Source organism: Lithobates pipiens, unplaced genomic scaffold (genome assembly GCF_037356315.1).
Source record: "Lithobates pipiens isolate NorthernLeopardFrog02 unplaced genomic scaffold, aLitPip1_a1.2 Scaffold_16, whole genome shotgun sequence".
Taxonomy (NCBI): Eukaryota; Metazoa; Chordata; class Amphibia; order Anura; family Ranidae; genus Lithobates; species Lithobates pipiens.
The window spans coordinates 500,668,387-500,690,790 of record NW_027507748.1 but is presented as its reverse complement, the minus strand read 5'-3'; the positions used below and the strand labels follow the sequence as shown (position 1 = coordinate 500,690,790).

General features: G+C 40.4%; 1 protein-coding gene across 12 annotated transcripts in view; it reads left to right on the top strand.

Annotated features, from left to right (window-relative positions):
- The window catches only part of LMO7 (LIM domain 7), a 231,275-nt gene that overhangs the window by 139,871 nt on the left and 69,000 nt on the right, over positions 1–22,404 (top strand). For all 12 annotated transcript variants that reach the window (XM_077483110.1, XM_077483108.1, XM_077483104.1 and 9 more), the window contains exons 6-8: positions 5,217–5,247; positions 8,250–8,363; positions 19,322–19,514. In XM_077483110.1, coding sequence (XP_077339236.1) covers positions 5,217–5,247; positions 8,250–8,363; positions 19,322–19,514 — 338 coding nt within the window. The remainder of the gene's footprint in view (positions 1–5,216; positions 5,248–8,249; positions 8,364–19,321; positions 19,515–22,404) is intronic.

Here is a 22,404-nt window from a genome sequence, read left to right as displayed (position 1 = left end):
TGGCTATTATACCGGAGGAGCGGGAGGGGCCACCCCCCATCCCGCCGCTCTTACCGGGGCTCCCGTACATCGGGAGCCCCGATCAACAAACCGCTGCTTCTGGAGGCTAGGGACAGACTGGAATGAAACCGCTTACGGCTAATTGTAAACACTGAAGTGACGTCACTTCCCGTTTACTCGGCTGCCAATGGCACCGGTTTAAAAAAAAAAAAATATATATATATATATATATATATATATATATATATATATATATATATATATATATATATATATATATATATATATATATATATATTTATATTCAGAATTGCCGAAAACAGTGATCTGAATACTTTGAAGTGCAAAGGAGGGATTTGGGATCCCTCCATAAAGAGTACCTGTCACAAGGGATGTTTGCATTACTTGTGACAGCAATAAGTGTTTAATTGTTAAAAAAAAAAAAAAAAAAATTTCATATTAAGAACATTTTTTTTTTAAAGCGCCCCCGTCGCCGTGAACTCACGCATCAAACAAAACGCGTACGGAAGTCGCGCCCACATATGTAAACTGTGTTCAAATCACACATGTGAGGTATTGCCGCGATTGTCAGAGCGACAGCAATAATTCTAGCACTAGACCACCTCAATAACTCTAACCTGGTAACCAAAATGTTTTTTAAAGTGACGCCTATGGATATTTTAAGGTATCGTAGTTTGTCGTCATTCCACGAGTGCGTGCAATTATAAAGCGTGACATGTTACTCTGCGTAACATCATCTTTCACATTGTACAAAAAAATTGGGCTAACTTTACTTTTTTTTTTTTTTTTTTTATTCATGAAAGTGTCCCTTTTCCCAAAACGTTGCGTTTAAAACACCGCTGCACAAATATATTGTGTGAAATAAAATATTGCAACAATCGCTATTTTATTCTCTAGATTCTCTGCTAAAAAAAAATATACCTTTTGGTGGTTCCAAGTAATGTTCTAGCAAAAAATACAGATTTTAACTTGTAAATGTCAAATAGGCTTAGTCATGAAAGGGTTAAAGCTGAACTCCAGCCAGATAGAAAAGACTCGTATAATCCATGTGTGAGCGATTACATGTGAACTACCACATATAGCTGCAGGCACGGTGAGGCTGCCATTGCTTCCCACATGCACCTGCTCGCAGGAAACCCTGCTGAGTGACCCACGGGTAATCGCAAAGAGCCACATTCATGACGGTGAATGGGACCTCCATGTCTCTTGCATTTCAAGGTTGTCAAATCAGAATTCTGTGTATCTAGTCACATGATTAGCACTGTTCTACCCATGTATATGTGCCCACTGTATTTTCTAGAGGCCAGCAAGTCAAAGGTAGTATGTTAGATAAAAATGTAATTGATTAGGTCTTCTAATTTTGCACTTAGTGGCGCATTAACAAAGCAGTGTGCGACACTCGCCAAACATTTCATGTAGGTGTATATTTCCGAAGCATGAGTTTTAAATTGGTGATTTATTTACCTGAATGTTTGGTAGATGTCCCTTTCACTGCTTTAAAAATAGCCCCTAGCATTTAAATGAGGAATAGATTTGTAATAAAGAGGATTTCTTTCACACCTAATGTGTGTCCAAGCTAAAAGTTGATCAAAATTGCCGAGGGGGGAGATTTGTAAAAAAAAAAAAAAAAAAAAAAAAAACTGATCTGGTTTTATATAAATGGTAAATGGTCTTGTCTATATAGCAAGAGAAGGACCAGCAAGTGTGCGGCCATCTGCTACAGAGCTCACAGTCAATGTCTATTAATACTAGGCCGGTGCTTCTATATGAAGGGGCTAAGACTGCTGCTGCCAGGTAAGGGTGGGACCATGGCGTGAGGTTGCATCTCCCGACCATAGTGAACTGACATCATAAAGCCTAGATAAAATTTCAGTTCAAAACCTCTAAATTAATTCCAGGTGCATCATATCAAAATGTGTTTAAATACTCATGGCTTGGTTTTAAAAGCAGTCAAAGCCTGATTAGAAATGTCTGCCCCTTGCCAACATACTACAGTGTAGGACCCTTGCTATCTGTGTGAAAATTGCAATCTTTCTGAAAATGTCTGACACTTGCTACTGAGTTAGAGAGCTCTGTAATCGGTAGGAAATTCAAACTTTTCTGGCTGCAGAGCTTTGGGTCTGACTCAGTAGAGGGGTGTGTCTGACCTTTGCGGAGAGACCACTACTTCCCCATAGACTAGGTCTTTCTCTACCAGCATAAGACAAGTATTTCTAATCGGGCTGTGACTTTTTCTTTCTAAAAAAACAAAACAAAACAAAAAACTGTAAGGGCCGGTTCACACTGCGGGCGATGCGAGGCGACACTACTCGCCTCGCCGCTATCTTACAAGTCGCCCCCGTTCTGTACAATGGAACCGTTCTGAGAGGAGCAACTCGAGTTGCTCCGACTCAGAAAAAAGGTTCCTGTACTACTTTCGGGCGACCTCGGGGCGACTTGCATTGACTTCTATACAGAAGTCATCTGCAAGTTGCCGCTGAGGTCGCGGCAGGTCGCGGCGAGGCAAGTCGGTGTCGCCTCGCATCGCCTGCAGTGTGAACCGGCCCTAAGACATTGATCACCCTTTGTTTTGATGCAGAAAAATATTTGAACTGAATGTTCACTTGGGCTTTAAAGTGCATGTATAGCTAAAGCCTTTTTATTTGTCCTATTTTCCTTTTAACCTTTCCTACTCTAGCCAAAATACACAAAGTGAGGGCATTTCCCCTCTTAGAACACTGAAAGAGTTGTTCCTTTTGGAAGATTTCCCTTTTACTGAACAAATGTAAAATGCTCTCTGTGACATTATCGGTTATCACCATAAAATATATGCAGGACACATCTTCCCAATGGGCACACAGATAGCAATAAAAACCAGATTGCGTTCTAATCCTTCCTTACCATAGCCAAGGTCCTTTAGGCTGCATTCACACCTGAGCGTTTTCAGCTTGTAAAACGCCTGAAAAATGACTAACAAACAAAATCCATTCATTTCAGTTGCACACGTTCACATCTGAGCTTTTTGTCACCTGAAGCTCAAAAAAGTACATGAGCTTCTTTGTAGGCAGATTACAGGCGGTTTTCTGCTTTTTTTTCATTGGTGACCTTTTGACCTGTACAAAATCAAGGCAAAATTGGGCCACTTAAGCCTAAAACAAGAAAAAAAAACTGGTTCAAATACAGCCTCAAATATTCATTTTATTTATCCCTATTTTAAACATATTATATACATGTTTGTCCTTTGCAAGTGGCTCTTCAGTGGGACCTGTGCAAATGACCCATTTTCAGTATTCAAATACATGGTCCATCTGAAGTGGCATAGCGATATAAATTGATGTATTGGGCTAGTATATCCAGGAATGGTTGGTAAATGACCTGCCTTTGAGGGGTTATTCAGCTCTGTAGTTTTTGCTTTACATGAAACTGCTCATTGTCCTTGGCATGTTCGCGCTCAATATTTTTGGGGTTATGAAATCGTTCTGTTGGTTTCTGTGCATCTTCAATAGCTAGTCTGAAACCTTTTTGCCTTTTTAAAGTGTATTTTTACCCCCTCTAAACTTATAGATATATATATATTATTGGTGAAGGATTAGCACTCCTAGGTTTTACTGTAGTTGAAGACTTGCTGTATGTTAAGCTACCCCCAGGAAGTAAGAGCAAATGTCTCAAACCGTAACAGATTTTTATTTTCATAGTAGGGGAGTGCCAGAACCTCCAGCAGGCTTCCCGTCCCTTCTCTTCTTGGCTGCTGCAGGCACATGGGAATTGTTTCATGGTGGAAAGCGGGGATGGGAGGAGGGGGGACAGTAAATAAGTAAATGTCATATTTGCCTGTCCCTTCTGCTCCTTTGTCCATTAATCACTGAAACATATTTCCTGCCAGGTAGGCTGTATGGGGCCGTATGAGCAGCCCTGTCCCTCCTATTTGCTTTTGTTCCTGCTGATCTCCATGTTAACTGTTCCTCTCCTAATTTGCTTTTAGGAATGATGCCATTAATCCCAAATCTTCCCAAATCTCACACAACCATTCTACATTTGCACACCTTAAGAGGAAGTAAACCCTGATGGGTTTACTTCCTCTTTTTTTCCCTGCAAAGGCAAAGCATAATGGACTACTATGCATCGCATAGTAGCTCATTATGTGTCACTTACCTGACACAGGAGCCAGCGAAGTCGCCGCTGTCCCCTGTAGTCCGCCGCATCCATGTTGCTGGTGGCGTCTCGCAGCTCCGACGAATCACAGCGGCGCAGCCGCGATGACGTCACTCCTGCGCATGCGCACGGGAGTCGACAAATTAGGCAAATCCATTCTTGGATTTGCCGCATTTAGTGCGCCTGCGCGCCGCTGTCTACGGCGCATGCGCCGTAGACAGCGGTGCCCATTTTCGGGCAAATCTGTGCTTGGTTAGCTGCAGTGAAGGTTATGGGTGTCTAAGACATTTTCCCCATAAAGAGTACCTGTCGCCTGCTCAGTGCTATCACATAGGAAACTTGTTAGCCCCCTTGTTATAGCAGCCCTGTTGCATTTCACACCTGCAAATGCACTTGCAGGCTTTGCATATGGAAATACACTGTGATTGGCCCCATACATGTGAGGTATGGGAGATTGCCAGAAAACTATTTTAGGGCCATAATTCAGTTAACTCTCAACCGATAAACTGTAAAGACTTTAGAGCTTAGCTAAATATTCTCACAATGTTTGGCATCTATTCACTTGATGCAACCCCTTTTTATATTTGCCAAATTGTTATAAATGGCAAGTAATTTTGTAGGCAAAAATGTAGGTTTTGATGTTTGCTAAAAAAAAAGAAAAAATTGCTTTAGAGGGAAACTTTGTTAAAATGTCCTTTTGCATGTAAAGGGGCGTGGGGGGGGGGGGGGGTGCATAGAAGCTGCCTGCCTTGACTGTATGATCAAGGTTTATGACTGCACCTTATGCAGGACACAACAAAATCACCATCCAAATCCGTATGACACAAATGCTTCTCCCTAACATTTAAATGGCCTATTCATCCTTCTTGAGTTTTGTGGGAAAATACTGTACAATAACTGTTTTGTGGTATTGAATGTTACCACTTGATTGGGCATGTCTGGATCGGGGTGTGCTGGCCCTTGGTAATCACTCATTAGTGTCAGAAGTCTACAATGTTATGTCTATGCACAATTGCATGTTTTATGATAGTTGTTTGCTCATTCCCCCTTTAATCTGCTTTCAGACAAGAAGAGACAGAAAGAAGATTAAAAAATGTAAGTATCGGTGTATTCCAAAAGTTTAATTGCATAAAATGAACTGTGTAGTTTCTGTGCAGTGGATGTGTGTACTTAGTTTTGTGAAAGAAAATGTTAGCCCAAAATTTCATGTTCCTGATATGTGCCTGTTGTACGTGTGTTAAAATGTATCCTGTTTCCTTTGTATTGCTTCCTTTGTGTAAAATAACTAGTGTTCCTGCCAGTCCCCTACCTTCATTTCAAACTGACAACACTAGACATGAGAGCACATCCACCCAAGCGTGGTCAGTTTTCTGGCTGAGCTGAGAGAACAGCCTGCCTGTCCTAAAATGATCAGGATCAGACGTGTTGACATGCTTCCCTGCACAGATTATATATATATATATATATATATATATATATATATATATATATATATATATATATATATATAATCTATATTACACTTTATTACTTTTTTTTTTTCTAAAATTTTGTTAGCGCAATGTGTGACTGTCAACTGGCAATTTTGAGATACCCTTGTGACATCTCGGTTAATTTAGTTGGGCAAAAAAAAATAGAAATTGAAATATTTACTGCGCTAACCCAAAAGAAGCAGCTACATACCAATGTGATAAACTAGATAAAGGTAGTGAATAATGTATTGCTAACAGGTATACACCAATATCGTGATATATGTGAAAAAATGCTGAAAAGATACAGTGGTGATAAAAAAGGAACTCAAAAGTCCATCTGTTAAAAAAAAATAAAAAATGTGCAGTGATGTCCAACAAAATAACGTAGCGCAAGAGCAAAAGCTATCGCTTCCAACACCAAATGATGAGAGTTCACAGATGAGTAGAATGGAAATCTCTGTTGAAGAATCAGGACGATAAAACATCAACCACATAGAGATGTAAATGCTCTTACCAGAATAGGTGGACTCTAATGTCAGCAACACAGAGTCAAGCGGGCAAAGTGCCGCATACGGCAGGTATGTGGAACTCAAGATGGTCCGAGCGGGATCTGAAAGGACTGTGCTTGACCTGAGTGGGCTTCCAAACGAAAACAGTCATAGCTGGATCTAGAGGGTCAGCTCAAAAAGGACCTCGCATCCATTCACATCCAGATGATATGTGAAAAGAAGGAAATAGCTTCTACATTTTGTAAGTCAAAGGTTATTTCTAAAAAAAAAAACAGCATACATCTAAAAATGTAAGGCATTATGAAGAGTAGTAAACCGAGCCCTACACATTTCGTCCGATGGGTCTTTTACAGGGGAATATGCCCCTTTTTTGACCTACACCATGTGGAAGCTTTTTATTTTCACATATCTGGATGTGAATGTATGTGAGATCCTTTTTGAGCTGACCCTCTAGATCCAGCTGTGACGGTTTTCGTTTGAAAGCCCACTCGGAGGTCAAGCACAGTGCTTTCGGTCCATCGTGAGTTCCACATACCTGCCATCTGCGGCACTTTGCCTGTTTGACTCTGTGCTGCTGACACTAGAGTCCACCTATTCTGGTAAGCGCATTTACATCTCGTTACGTGAGTGATGTTTTATTGCCCTGATGATTCAACGGACAAAGTTTTTTTTTTTTTTCCATTCTACTGTTCTTGTGAACTCTCATTTGGTTTTGGAAGCTACAGGTTTTGCTCTACATTCATTTGTTGGCCATTATTGCACTTTGCCATGTTTTACAGGTGGTCTTTTGAGTTCCTTTTTTAACATCACTGTCTCTTTTCAGCATTTTTCACATATATTTGTGCATACAGCGCTACAGTATTCACTACCAAAAAAAGAACAAAGCAGGAAACGCTGTAATCCACCAAGCTTAACACTTCATTAGCCTTAGCAAGACTTAATTGCAGGGGGTTCCATGCATTACGCTTTTTGTGATTTCTGGAGTTATGATCTAGGGGGCTGCAATGAAAATGCTTAAGAAAATAGATGCGCTTATCTATCTTGTACAAAATTTAGTTAATGATGAAGTATCAGTTATAACTGGGCTCCTTGACCTTAAATAGGCAGTCCACATAAGAGTGATATTTCAGTTATCTGTGTCACCTTAGGGACTGACTTTGCTTTTGAATTTATCTCTATTTACTGTCCCCAGGAATAAGATGTCATCACCTTTTACCGGCTATATTTCTGTCAGTTTTGGGGGTATTCCATCTCCTCTTGGTGTATTCTTAATGATGACCAACTATCTGAAAGGGAGATGGGGTCCCCCTGTAATACTTTTGGGAAGGGTTCAAATTAAAGTGGCTGTAAAGAAAATGTATTAAACAAAACGGGAAAAAATAAATCTATATTTGCAATAGAATTGACACAGAGCAGCATGAACCTCCTCTATATGGATCCCCTGCTGGCACTCCTGGCTCATCCTCTTGCTGGTGCCCCCAATAGGGCACTCTCGTGGGCTCATTCCCATGCCCCGCTGCTGCATCCACTGACGCAGACAGCGGAACTCTGCCCCGCCCCCATCTCCCTTGTCACTGGGGGAGTTGATTGACAGGAGCCTGAGCCTTTGGCTATTCGATCTGCCCAGGGAGGAGGGACAAAGCCAGGAGAGCCAAAGCTCACATGCACAGCGCCGGATCATGTTGGGGGGGTGGGGGTCCAGACACAGTTTTTTTTTTTTTTTTTTTTTTTTTTTTTTTTTTTTCCTTAATGCATAGAATGTTTTAAGGTAAAAAAAACCTTGAGGCTTGAGAACCACTTTAAGCGAAAGATCTTGCCACTGAATCCCCAAGATATATAGAAACTGTAAAAGCAATCAGGTTGTCAATACAAGCACTACTCTGACTATTTCGCTGCAAGTTTATAAGGGTAAGCAACAGGCCTGAAATCTTTTCTCTTGAAATGCAAGCAGTGATAACATGAACAAATGTATAGGCCTGTTGGCATGTATGCAAGTGCATATTGGAAACTACAGGGATTTAATTTCTTTGCTATACTCAATGCTCCCTCTACAATAGGACAATAGTTCCGTGTATTTTGGTTTGCATGTTTTGTAACCATTTATTTTTATCCATAGGTTTTGATCACCTTATACTGGCTTGGGAGAAAGGCACAAAGTTTATTGTATTATAATGGTTCACAACTTAACGTGAAGGCTTTTGAAGGATTACTGGGACAAACATTGACCAAAGTAAGAAATAAGAATGCATTTATATTATACAAAATAAATTACTCCTAATAGGGCTGAGAAAATTCCAACTAATAGTTAATGTGTTGCGATAGAATCTCTCTCTCTCTATATCTATATCTATATCTATATACAATCCCAAAAAAGTTGGGACACGGTTTAAACTCAACATAATGCAATGATTTGCAAATCCCATAAACCCATCTTTTTTCACAATAGAATACTTCAAATGTTTAAACTGAGAGAGTGTACCATTTTAAGAAAAAAAAGGGTGATTTTGAAATTGATGGTAGCGACACGTCTCAAACAGGCTGGGATAGGGTCATGTTTTTTTTTACAGTGTAGCATCCCATCCCCACTTCTTTTAACACTCTGTGAATGTTGAACTGAAGAGATATGTTTCTGGCATTTTGGGCAAGGAATGTTGTCCCATCCTTGCCTGATTTGGATTCTATCTATTAAGCAGTCCTGGGTCTTTGTTTTTGTTTTTTTCATTTCAAGATGAACCGAATATTTACAATTGCTGAAGGGTATGGACCATGAGAAGGCTAGTTATACACCTGGACTTGTCTACTAGGAAGACATGCTGTTGTCATAGATGTAGTATAGCATTGTCCTGCTGAAATTTGCTGAGCCTTAACTGAAAGACTCTGGATGGGAGCATATGCTGCTCTAAAACCTGTATAGATCTTTTAGCATTGATGGTGCCATTCCAGATGTGCAAGCTGCCCATTCAGTATGCACTGGTGCACCACCATACCATCAGAAATGCAGGCTTTTGAACTGAGCATTGATAAGCTGTAAGGACCCTCTTTAATTTTAGTGAAGACAATGTAATTTGTTTGGTACAAAAGAAGAATTTACAGCAAAAGTAAATACCAAACATCTCACTGCTTAAAATTGCACATGCCCATGGAATGGCAACATATTACAGTACTTACAAATATTCACAGGTGCCGCTTTAAAAGTCTTTACAGTTTACTTGTTTAGAGTTGCACAGGAGGTCTGGCCCTAGAACTATTGCTTTCACAGCGATACCGCACATGTGTGGTACGATTGCTGTTGATATATCCATGCGGGACCAATACGTGTGTTTGCCCTTAAACGTGAGCATACTAAACGCTTTTTTTTCTTTTTTATTATTTTTTACACTGCACCTTTTCATTTTATTTTTTTCTTGATCACTTTTTTTGCTATCACAAGAGATGCACCTCATCCCTTGTGATAGCATAGGCTGTGACAGGTTCTCTTTATGGCAAGATTGGGGGTCTATTAGACACCAGTTCTATCCATTGGCCTTCAAGCAGCAGATCAAAGTTTGATCTGCTGTTTCTGAATCTGGTAAGAGCAAACAAAAAAGCGGACTTTACTATATCCTCGTTGCTTCTGCTTTGACATTACACAATGGGAGGAACAACATCAGTTTGTTTCACTGTGTTCGGTCACATCCTTGCCAGGTTCCCTGATCAGACGGGAGAGCCCGGTAAAGGTAGCGGTGGGAAGAGGGGTGGGGACCCTCTTCCACCACCTGTAAAAGTAAACCAGTGGCTGCATAGCTTGAGAAAAAAAAGATACTGGGATCACAGTTGTAGTCTCAACCATGATCCTGGTATAAACGATTATATACCAGGATATATAGAGATATATAGATATCTATAAATCTTGTAAAAGTATCTAACACATCACCATTTTTCTAGTTGAGTAGGTGCTATTGACATAAAACTTTCACCACATGTCTGTAATAATACCTGCAATCCATACATACAAAAAAAAAAAAAAAGTTCAGAAATTAAGTTATGTGTAATAAAATGGAATGACACCAGGAAAAAATATTGAACATGGGCGGCACAGTGGTGTAGTGGATAGCACTGTCACCTAGCAGTAAGAAGGGTCGCTGGTTCGAATCCCAACCACGACACTACCTGCATGTTTGCATGTTTGCATGTTCTCCCTGTGCCTGCGTGGATTTCCTCCGGGTACTACACTCCAGACATGCTGGTAGGTTAATTGGATCCTGTCTAAATTGTCCCTAGTATGTATGAATGTGAGTTAGGGACCTTAGATTGTAAGAGTGCTCCTTGAGGGTAGGGACTGATGTGAATGTACAATGTATATGTAAAGCGCTGCGTAAATTGACGGCGCTATACAAGTACCTGAAATAAATAAAATAAAAATAAAACATGCTAACTGAAAATTATTTAATACTTTGTACAAAATCCTTTGTTGGTAATGACAGCTTCAAGACACCTCCTTTTTGGAAAAAACTAGTCACATGCATTGCTCAAGTGTGATTTTTGACCATTCTTACACACATTGTCTTGCTGAAATGTCCACCCTCGTTTTCAGCTTCATCATCCTGGCAGATTTTTATCAAGAATGTCTTGCTACATTTTTCCATATGTTTTTTCTTCAGTGCTATTAAGTCGGCCAATACTATATCTTGAAACAGTTCCCACCTCCAAACTTTACTGTTGGTATGGTGTTTTTTGGGGGGGATGTGCAGTACCATTTGACCTCCAAATATGGTGTTTTATTATGGCATCCAAAGAGTACAATTTTGGTCTCATCTGACCAGACTATATTCTACCAGTGTTTCACCGGCTTGTCTAAGGCTGTATTCACACCTGAGTGGGTTTCACTCAAACGCCAGCAAAAACACCTGAAAAATGCCCAACAAGCAAAATCCCATTCATTTCAATGGCACCTGTTCACATCTGAACGTTTTGTCACCTGAAACAAAACAGCTGAAAAAGCCCTGAACTCAAAAAAAAAAAGCATAAACTTCTTTGGAGAAAATTACAGGCTTTTCTGCCTTTTACATTGGCAACCTGACCAAACACATGACAAAATCGTGGTAAAAATGTGTGGTTTTGAAACGCTCAGGTGTGAATGCAGGCTCAATGTTGTGCATAAAACTTAAAATGAGCTATAACATGCTTGTTCTTCTGCAATGGAGTCTTGCATGATGAGCATGCATACAGGCCATGGCGTGGAGTGCCTTACTTGTTTTCTTTGAAACAATTGTACCTGCTAATTCAAAGTCTTTCTGAAGCTCTGCACAAGTGTTCCTTGGCTCTTGGACAACTCTTCTGATTTATTTTACTCCGTTGCTGGAAATATTGCGAGGATCACCTGGTAGTTACCAGTTTATGTTGAAATAATGTTCTTTCCACTATTGGATTATGGCCTCAACAGTGCTCACTGGAACATTCAGAAGTTTAGAAATCCTTCTGTAAACCATGCCTTCCATATGTTTTGTAACAATAGGGTTACAAAGGTTTTGAGAGAGCTGTTTGCTTTTACCCATCGTGAGATTTTTTTTGTGACACCTTGGTTTCTAATTACTGATTTTTAGCTGGTGTCTTGGTTTTCCATGTCTTTTTGCACCTCCCTTTCTTCATGTGTCCAATACCTTTTCGCTCAATCATTCCATTTTATTACACATAACTTAATTTCTGGTTTTGGTTTATTTGTATGTATTTCATGGGTTGTTACTGACATGTTTGTTAATAGCACCTTTATAAATATATTTAACTGGAAAAATAGTGACAAGATCAATACTTATTTTACCCACTGTATATGTAGGGTGGCATTGAACCAGTTAAATGAACTTTGGCCCAGAGAAGATTGTGGCATTTCTGGATCATGTTCAAATATGGCTTCTTCATTGTATATTTCTAGCTTGCATTTTTGGATGGCATGTTGAATTGTGCTCACACAGTGATTTTTATTGGAAGTATTCCTGAGCATTTGCAGTGATGTCCATCACATAATCATGCCTGTTTATAAATGTTCTTTCAGCTTTTCCTTGTTGGTCCCACTTATATACTCGAGTATAGGCCGACCCGAATATAAGCCGAGGCCCCCAATTTACCCCCAAAAAAACTGGCAAACTTATTGACTCGTGTATAAGCCGAGGGTAAGACATGCCTGTCCATCCCTGTGTGTGTGTCCGTCCATCCCTGTGTGTCCGTCCATCCCTGTGTGTCCGTCCATCCCTGTGTGTCCGTCCATCCCTGTGTGTGTGTGTCTCCATCCATCCATCCATCCCTGTGTGTGTGTGTGTATCCGTGTGTGTGTGTGTGTGTGTGTGTGTGTGTGTGTGTGTGTGTGTGTGTGTGTGTGTGTCCAGCCTACCTGTGTCCTGAGCCTTTGTCCCGAGCCTCCGTCCCGTGCCGAGCCTCCTTGCCTCCGTGCCTCGCCGCCGTGCCTCGCCGCCGTGCCTCGCCGCCGTGCCTTGCCTCCGGTCCCGTCCCGTCCCGTCCCGTGCCGTGCCGTCCTGTGCCTTGCCTCCGTCCCGTGCCCTCTTCGTTCGTCGGCGGCCATTGTAAAATTCAAAAGCTGCGCCGCCGCCTTCGCCTGTGATAGGCGGAACACTGAATTTCCCAGCAGCCTGTGTTCCGCCTATCACAGACGTCGTATCATCCTCGTCCGTAGTACGAGGATGATACGAAGTCCGTGATAGGCGGAACACAGGCTGCTGGGAAATTCAGTGTTCCGCCTATCACAGGCGAAGGGGGAGCCGGAGGCGCGGCTTTTGAATCAGAATGGCCGCTGTCTGTCTGCTCGACACGCTGATCGAGCGGGCAGACAGCGATGACTCGAGTATAAGCCGAGGGGGGCACTTTCAGCCTCAAAAAAGAGGCTGAAAATCTCGGCTTATACTCGAGTATATACGGTACTTGGCCAGATTTCTGTTGTCCTGTCAACTTTTTTCAGATGTGGTGCTGGCATCAATTTCAAAATGACCTTATATTTTTCTCAGCTTAAATATTTGATATGTTTTCAATATTCTGTTGTGAATAAAATATGGGTTTGAGACTTTCGAATCAATGTGAGCGACATCATTGTGGTTCCGGCCAATCATAGCGCCAGAGTAGCGATACCCGCAAATAACCCCCGGGAGAGATGTCACCAGCTGGAGGGGGAGACTAGGATGGCTGTGGGGGCTTTGTTCTCAGGTAAGTGATTCATAGTGAGCTAGTATGCTATGCATGCAGTAGCTCCTGTGTCTGTCTTGCAGGGTTTTTTTTTTGTTTTTAACCAGGGTTTACAACCACTTTAAGGGAGGTTGAAGTGGATTTGCCATTTCTTATACATGGAAAAATACCTTTTCCAAAAGTGTAGCAATAAGAGGTTTTCAGAGCTTTCTAAATGCTTTTTAACTTAAAGGGGTTGTAAACACTTGAGGTTTTTCACCTTAATGTATTCTATGCATTAAGGTGAAAAATCTCCTGTGATGAATCAGCCCCCGTTTTACTTATCTGAACCTGGTCTTTTCAGCAATGGGGAGGAGCACACTAGCTCTAGCTGGTGTCTCGGGTCTAGATTGGATAGATTGATAGCAGTGCAGCCATTGGCTCCCACTGCTGTCAATCAAATCCAATGATTTGGTCCACTGTCTGTGTCAATAGACGCAGCAACTAGACATGGAAGCGTGCCCACATGTGGCACTCAAGAAGAGAAGCCGGGAGCATCACTGAGGGACCCCAGAAGAGGAGGATCAGGTCCACTCTGCAAAACCAACTTCAAAGGTGGTAAGTATGACGTGTTTTTTGTATTTTTTTTTTTTTTATGGCAAATATACAGAAAGCAAGCATCATAGAAAGGCTGATTGAATCATTAGGCAACTTTGTTAATTTTCCTTTAAATCCTCGGCTGTGCCCCATGTTATACAGTAAGCTTATGTGTTTGAAGGAATAGAATATAAAATGTTTTTACAAGCTGTCATGAGGTGCAAGGTGAGAAGGGAGCGGCCATACCTGCCAGTGTCAAAGTACAGTTCTTGACGTACTGTACATTCCCTTGAATTTTCTTTTTGCACTTAGACTTTTTTTTTTTTATTTGTTTTCATATATCAGGGCTCATTCGCACTGGCAGTTGGGAGGCAATGAAACTGCACAATTGAGCCATGCTTTTACTGCCTTCCAACTATAGCCATGACAGGTGTTCTACCCCTTGTTGCTTACAACCACCAAATGTGAACTGTTCAAATGGAAATCAGATCACTCTTCAGAGAGCAAAGTTAGTATGAAAGAACCCTTTGAATGATGAGGGTAAGCATTGTAAAAGAAGTGACAAACCCAATTTGTATGAGCCCTTTAAAAGAATAGGTTTTAAAGTTCTGGAAAGTGCACAGTTAAGTGACTCGCTTAAAAACATAAAAAAAAATTAAATAAATAAAATCCGCTTGCAGGTAGCAGCAGCTTTTATTGTCTCCTTTGCTCTAGAATACCAGGTAGTTCTGATCAGGCAAACATCAACACTTATATGCTATATGAAAGCTTGCCTGTCCCATCCAACCTCCCACACATTTCCTGTTGCCCAGTGAGATGATTGATAAGTGATGGGGCCAATAGGAATGTGTGGAGGTTGGAAGGGTGTAGGCATGCTTCAGCGATACCCAAAACTGAGTTTTGCCTGATCAGAATGACCTGTATTCGGGTGGGGAGTGAAAGCTGCTGCAGGTATTTCCAGTCACCTCTAGGTACTTACAACATGTATACCTGCTAGCTCCCTTTTTTGACACACTGACATTGAGTGCATTTCAGAGATTTGGTAGTCTACGATTAGATGGAATACTGAGCCAAAACAGTTTATACATATCTAGTCACAGTTTCATTATAGACTTGCAATCTAGAAGTGAATCAGGCTCGGGAAATGGTTTTCACCACAATGTCTTTTGTCAGAAACGTGCAGTGCTTACCTCTTTTATGTTGTATCCAAAATAATATAATGGCAATTAAAAACAGACCGAGATTGCAGCAGGTGTGGCAGTAAGTTTGCGAAACTTTCAGGTGTCTTTAGAAACCACCTGACAAGGCTAAAGGTTGAGTAATTTTCTTGATGACGACTACATTACACATTCCTAATCAGTTACACGTTTAATTGCTTCATATTTATATGATTAAGTTTTGTGATTAGAAAGGTAAGAGAAACCTACCTCACTACAGTTGTGTTCAGAGCAAAAAATGTATATTGCACAAGAATCTGAAATAATGGTCCGTGTTTCAAATGGTGGCTAGGAAACAACTAGCGTGGTGTTTGAATAATCTCCCCTTTTTGTTAGGATTTCCTCCCAGTCTGAAAGTGTTTTTTTTTTTTTTTTTTTTGTTAGTTTTTTTTTGTTCGTTTTTTTTTTTTGAGGGGTGTTGTTTTTAACTCTTGTAGTGTCATCGAGCTGTAAGATCTTTAGATACTGTGCCAAATTTTTAATGTTTTTTTTGTACTTACTGAAAAGTGTATCAAGATTGTAATGGGGTAGAGAAGACAAACTCCAACTAAACTACAAACCCGTTTCCTAAATTGGCAAGTTCACTCAAGTTTGTATGTCTCCTTGGAGTAAAAATTTCTATCATTTTTTGCATGGCAGAAAGATGTAGCCATCAAATAACTTTAACAGTGTAGTGGCCCCTAACGTTACTAAGAGGAAACATATAATTGGCACATGTAGTGTTGCAGAAAACTGGCATAGGGGGTTATTTACGAAAGGAAAATCCACTTTTCACTACAAGTGCACTTGGAAGTGCAGTCACTGTAGATCCAAGGGGGACATGCAAGGAAAATAAAAAACAGCATTTTAGCTTGCACAGGAATGGATGATAAAATCGGCAGAGCTTTCCTCTCATTTCAGATCTACCCCTTAGATTTACAGCGACTACATTTCCAAGTGCACTTGCAGGGCAGAGTGGATTTGCCTTTCTTAAATAACCCCCATAGTCTACCTTCAGGAGATGGTCAGAAAATGTAGATGTTTTATAGGTGACACAAAGTTGGAGACAGTTTGAGATCACTCCCATTTAGGCTGGATTTACACCTATGCAGTTTTAGTGCTTTTTGCGTTTTGCAGATTTGCACTACAGTCCATTTAACATGGTCTCCTATGGAACACGTTCTGTAGTGCAAATCTGCAAAACGCACTAAAAATGCATAGGTGTGAATCCAGCCTTACAAGGCAACTTACAATCTAGTGTTCTTACTGCTGAGATCTGAGGGTTGTGTATCAAGTACCAAAGGCCCCAGGTTCCAGCACCAGGGCTGTAGACAATACAGCTTAATAGTCAAATAATGCGCTTTTACATCCATCACACAGGACTGTCTTGTGACTACAACCCAGACTAAAGTAGGGTATACCCATACTAAGAACAGGCTGGTTCAGCAAGAAGTGGACAAATTTCGGTCTAATGACTGGCTTCTGTCAAACAGTCATTCTGGAAGACCAGCATTTAAACAGCGTTTGCGGCTAGTGGCTGTGTATTCTGATGGGGAAAGAGTAACTTCACTTGTGTGATGCAGACATCTGTGAAGTGTTTTGTGCTTTGGTGTATGTGTGTGTATGCATGTATGTATATGTGTGTGTATATATATATATATATATATATATGTGTGTGTGTGTGTATGTATATATATATGTATATATATATATATATATATATGTATATATATATATATATATATATATATATATATATATATATATATATATATATATATATATATATATATATATATATATATATATATATATATATATATATATATCTCTATATATATATTTTTTTTTTTTTATACACACAGCCACGTTATTTCTGATATGGTTTTAACGATGGCATAGTTAAATATTAAATCTCATTTGTATTATAGGAGTTTATGAATACTAAACCCGCATAACCAAAAATTCATACCTTTTTTAAGTTGATTTGGTTGCTGTTATTAATAGGACTTTACATTTTTAAAGTGCAGCTTTGATACTTTTATTTACTTATAGAATAAGCAATTTTTTGAAGACATGTCCTACCTAATAATAATTTTTCCATGTCTACTGAATTGTAACCGTGATCATGAGAGGAGTTATGCAGAGCTAGCGTGTGTTTTCTGCTTTGCTAGCTGGATTCCAAGAAGCAAACTACATTTCCAATGAGCTTTCTTCATGGCTGCTCGACTGGCATGTTTGTAGGCAAGCCTTCTTACTCAAGCTGATCTTTGCAACAACCTTTGTCGGGTCATGGGTGTGGGCGTCAATTGATTGACAAGCTTAGGGCACACTATCATCCCCAAGATGTTAATATTCTTTGCTGTAGTCCTGGAATGGCACAACATAAAAGGCCATAGCGTGGCGACTTGTATAGAGTGGGAGCTGCATCATAAAACTCTTAGCCCTTGTACACATGGTCGGACATTCCGACAACAAAATCCGTCTGATTTTTGTCAGAAACTTGTGTTGCATACACACAGTCGGACAAAGTTGTCGGAAAATCCGCTCGTTCAGAACGTGAGGACGTTATTTAGTTACAACGGGACTACGTTCAGGCTAGTAGCCAATAGCTTTGGTGTAGGAATTTGATCTGCGCATGCGTGGCACTTTGTCCGGAATTCTCTACAAACGATCGGACAAAGTCCCATCGGATCATGTTGGTGGAAAATTTTATAGCCCAGCTCTAAAATTTTGTCGGTCAGCTATTCCGATGGAAACAGTCCGATGGAGCCCACACACGGCCGGATTATCCGACAACACGGTCCGATCAGACATTTTCCATCAGAATGTCCGACCGTGTGTACAAGGGCTAAGAAGAAGAATTTTCATTCCTCTAGCTGGCAGGATTTAAGTAAAGATTAGTTCAAATTGTAAAAAATTGCACTTGGTGAAAATTCCTTGATAAAGCACAATATTGGGGATAAAGTGTTGGCCAGCACTACAGAGGAAACAGATTTTGGGGGTACTTATTTCAGATGGTTGCAAAAAGAGCGAACATTGTGGAAAGGAAGTGGTACAAGTGGATGGATTTCTAGGTAGCATTACTAGATGAATTGACTCCCAGAAGTAAGTCCTGATTTCCCTATATTTTAGACTTCACTTGGAATACTGTGCTCAGTTCTTGAAACTTCACTTACCAAAATATATTAATCAGATAGTCCACAGACGGGCAACAAAAATGGTCTGGGGCATAAAACACGTCAGACTTCAGGAACTTATATACAGAAAGGGGAAATTTGTTTGAAAAGGGAGATTTGATTGAAGCTTTGTACGTACATTAAATGGAGTCAGTAAGGTTCAGGATGGCAGTATTTTCCATGTTCAGTGAAGATCAAGAACACAATATAACCCCAAATTAGCAGGATGAAAGTTCAAAACTAATCCTAAAAAGTATTTTACTGAGAGAGTGGTTGATGCTTTTGCATAGACTTCCAGTCAGTCAAAAGTTGTGGATTCAAACATGCTTGAGACAAACTGTCTATATTCAGACATAAAAATGGGGCAGACTCAATAGACCACTTGTGGTGTTTTTTTTTTTTTTGTTTTGTTTTTCCTGGTGTAATTCCTGTAGCGTTCTTTTGTAAATACAAACCCTTACACGGATTAAGCAAAAGCAATGCTGTTATGTTGAGATAAGAAGAGAGCATGTTTGATACTTGAACTATAGTTCTGCTTTAAATGTGAAGTAATTTGCAGAGTGAAACTATAGAAATAGGATATTGCATGATGTATAAATGCAAAAAGAGCTAATCAGACCTTGTAATGTTTGAGAAAAGCTTGCGCATATGGTAGTGCTTGCTGTCCCTCCTGAAAAGCAGACTGCGATGGATTGCTTTTCAAAGGTGTTAGGAGGTAATAGGTTGCCTCCTCACTGCCGTTTTAACTTCTTTTTATTTATTTTTTATTTATTTTTTTTATATGCTGCACCACCGCATAGCATCACTTGAATGAGTTGTTTGGTGGTACTGCCTGTTGAATGTGGCAAGGGGTTATTTTGCCATGATTATATTCAGCTTAAGGGGGTGCAGTAAAATTTGTCTTAACTAATTGGTTTTACTACCCCTTCCCCAACCATAAACCACAAGTTTGAGCGAACCCTAAAAGACCCTTTATTGTGTCAAGCTTTAACAAACCATGCTGGTAATAATTACATGCTTCATTGTAGGCCATTCTTGAGCTTCAATAATAACTGTGCTATCATTTGCAGGCTCTAGAAGAATCCAGCAGTTTGAAGAGAAGCGGTAGAGACAGCGGCTGTGGTGATTTGTGGTACAGCGAAAAAGGAGAAAGTCTTGATTCTTCTCATAAAAGGGACGACTCCTGGGACAGCTTGGACTCCTTTGGCTCCAAGTCTTATACTAGTTTTTCTTCAGATACAACCCTTAAAGGAAGCAGTGAGGGTATGTGTCTCAACTGTTAAAGATTTTCTTTATTCTTTCCTTATTTTTACAAGTAACTTACTGCTTAAATTTAATTTGATATTACTAAATTTTACTATTGGTGAGAAAAAAAGATTGCTGCTAAAATAGGGGATAGGCAGTCCAATGAGCTGCAAATCACAACATGATAGTACACTTAAGAATACATTCCTATGTCTGCTTGCAACTTTAACTTTCAATGCGTTTTTCATGAAAAAATAATAAATTCCATTCCTATGCATACATTTTGTCAGTAAACATATATTCATACCTGCACTTTTTACATTTCTGTGGTCTTTAGAAACGCACTTGAATTTTTACTCTTAACATTATTAAAGGCTTTTTTTTTTTTTTTTTATTGAAATAAACACATTACACAGAGCGGCCCAGAGCCTCCTTTTGTGTCTCCAGCCAGTTCTCTGGGCTCCTCTTCTGTTTATGCCCCCAGAGCATGCGCTTGCTCTCAGGGCCGATATGTGGGTTTGCTCCTGAGCTGGACTCTGTATGTTGGAGAGATGCACTCAGTGGCTTGGCTCCCTCATCACAGAATTTGATTGACAGCAGCAGAAGCCATTGATTCCCGCTGCTGCCTCTGTGACCTGTGTGAAGAGTTGTGATACTGCTTCTGGGTACAGCTCTGGATCAAAGGACCTCCTGCTCTGGGATAGTGTTTGGGGGGGGGGGACGCATACTATTTTTTTTTTTTTTTACCTTCATGCACAGACTACATTAAGGTGGAAATTTTAATTGTTTAGAAGCACTTTAATGTAGAACTCCATGAATTTTAGCTACTTTGTAAAAGGTGCAGGCATATAATAAAATAAGTCCAATGAGGTGCATTCCACTGCCTGGACTCGTCTCGATTATTTATATCTGACAGGTTTTTGAAGCTTCTGGAAGATAGCTATCACTGTAATTCCAGGCGCACCAAATGTTGGACCTGCTGGTCTCCGCTCCTTCAGCAGCAGTCTGTGTAGCTCCTATGCCCCACCTCTTTTCATCTTGCCCCCTCAAAGAAGCCTTTGTGTTTATGTGAGTTAATTAACAAAATACAAAAGCATATGTGAATGGGGATCAGAGAGTAGGGGTGGGAGGAGAGCTGCTGTGTATTTTAATGAACAAAAACAAAACTTTACACTGCTTGGTTACATAGGTCAACAAAGAAATGGCTGCACACAAGATCCATCAAAATTCTTATTTGGGAACCATTTGAACTGTTTGCAACACTTGGGATGTTAGTTCATTAAATGAGAATCTTGATGGATTTGGAGTGCAGCCATTTCTTCAGTGTTTATTGTATGTGGAGGTGAGCAGAGGCGGGCACCCGTGATATCATTAGGCTTCCTTTCTCACCTGGAGTTCTTTTGATTGGATATTAAGTTACATAGGTGGAGAGGCTGAAAAAAATCCAAAAGTGCTTCTAGTGCAGCCAATCCAAAAAAAAGAGAAAACTATATACAATTTACCTCTTTTTAACCACTTTGGCACACAGGTTTTTACCTATTCTGTTACACATTTCTCTTTAACGCTGACCCCATGGCATTATTAGGGCTGTATACCAAAAAACTTCAGTCCTGGTATATGAACCTATTGAAATCTATGGGAAGTTCAAGCTGAATTTCTGGTAGATATAAAAGCCACACATTGATGTAGTGATCACGTGAAATAATGTGCACCCAATCCTCTACACATACTGACATGTGAGAACTGCCATCACAAAAACACACTGCCTCTTACCAGAATGAGGTGGTCCCTTACTGAGGCTGAGGAGACCTCTGTGTGCCAGAAATATCCCGGGCGCAGTGATGTATCTAGCTCAGCTCCTTTTTTACATGTTGGTGTCGTATAACATCTTGAGCCGCAGCTTGTAAATTTTTCAAATATCGCAATATATTTTTTTCTAACACTTGATGTAGCTCTGTAGCATTGCTGCATCTACTTGTGCTATAAGACAATGAATTGGAAAGTAAAAAATATATACTTTTTCACTTATATTATCAAAGCATGTTTTTGCATTGAGAACCAAGGTAGATTCTGGTACAGGGGTGCCCAACCAGTGGCCCGGGGGCCACATGTGGCCTGTGGAGCCCTCTGATGTGGCCCACGACCTCCTGCTCTGGGATAGAATGGTAAGAATACTGTTGTTAAAGGTCAGTTTATTACTAAAATCACAGCTTGTATATGGGCATATCAGTTCTGCAGTGGTTACTGGGCTGCTTTCAAACTGATCCGCAGGTGCAGAGCAGTTTACCTGCACTGACCCATTGACTTCTATTATTACCTGTGAGTTTGGTATAGTGAGCTTTCTGAAAGTGCACCAAACCTGCAGAATATAATAGAAGTCTATTGCAAACTGCAGTAAAGCAAAAGGTACACTGCGTTGCACACGTGGTGTGGGTAAACCATAGTGCATCAGTGTGAAAGCGGCCTTGGACCCCTTTCACACAGTCAGTCCGACAGTCCAACCAATTGGACCCTCCATTCACCTCTAGGTCGTGGCACACATCAACAGACTTGTATTCTACCTCCAATATGATCCACCAAAAAGTATTGTGGGCTGCGTCTGTGTCCGCTCTGCAAATGCAGAATAGATACGGACATGCCATCCACCCTCTCCGCTCATTGTGGCCCGCAACCAGTTACCAAGTCGCTTAAGTGGCCCTCCCTCTTCAAAAGGTTGGGCACCCCTGTTCTAGTAAGTCGATTCATGGTTTGGTAAATGAGGTGGAATACTAATCTCAAATTATATTGGGGACTTCTTTGAAGAATGCTTAAACCTAGATTTTTGGAGGGGTAGACATTGACAAAATATATTTCACTACAAGGAGAGACCCACGATTTAACCCAAAATCTTTTCTGTTTGGTGGTATTT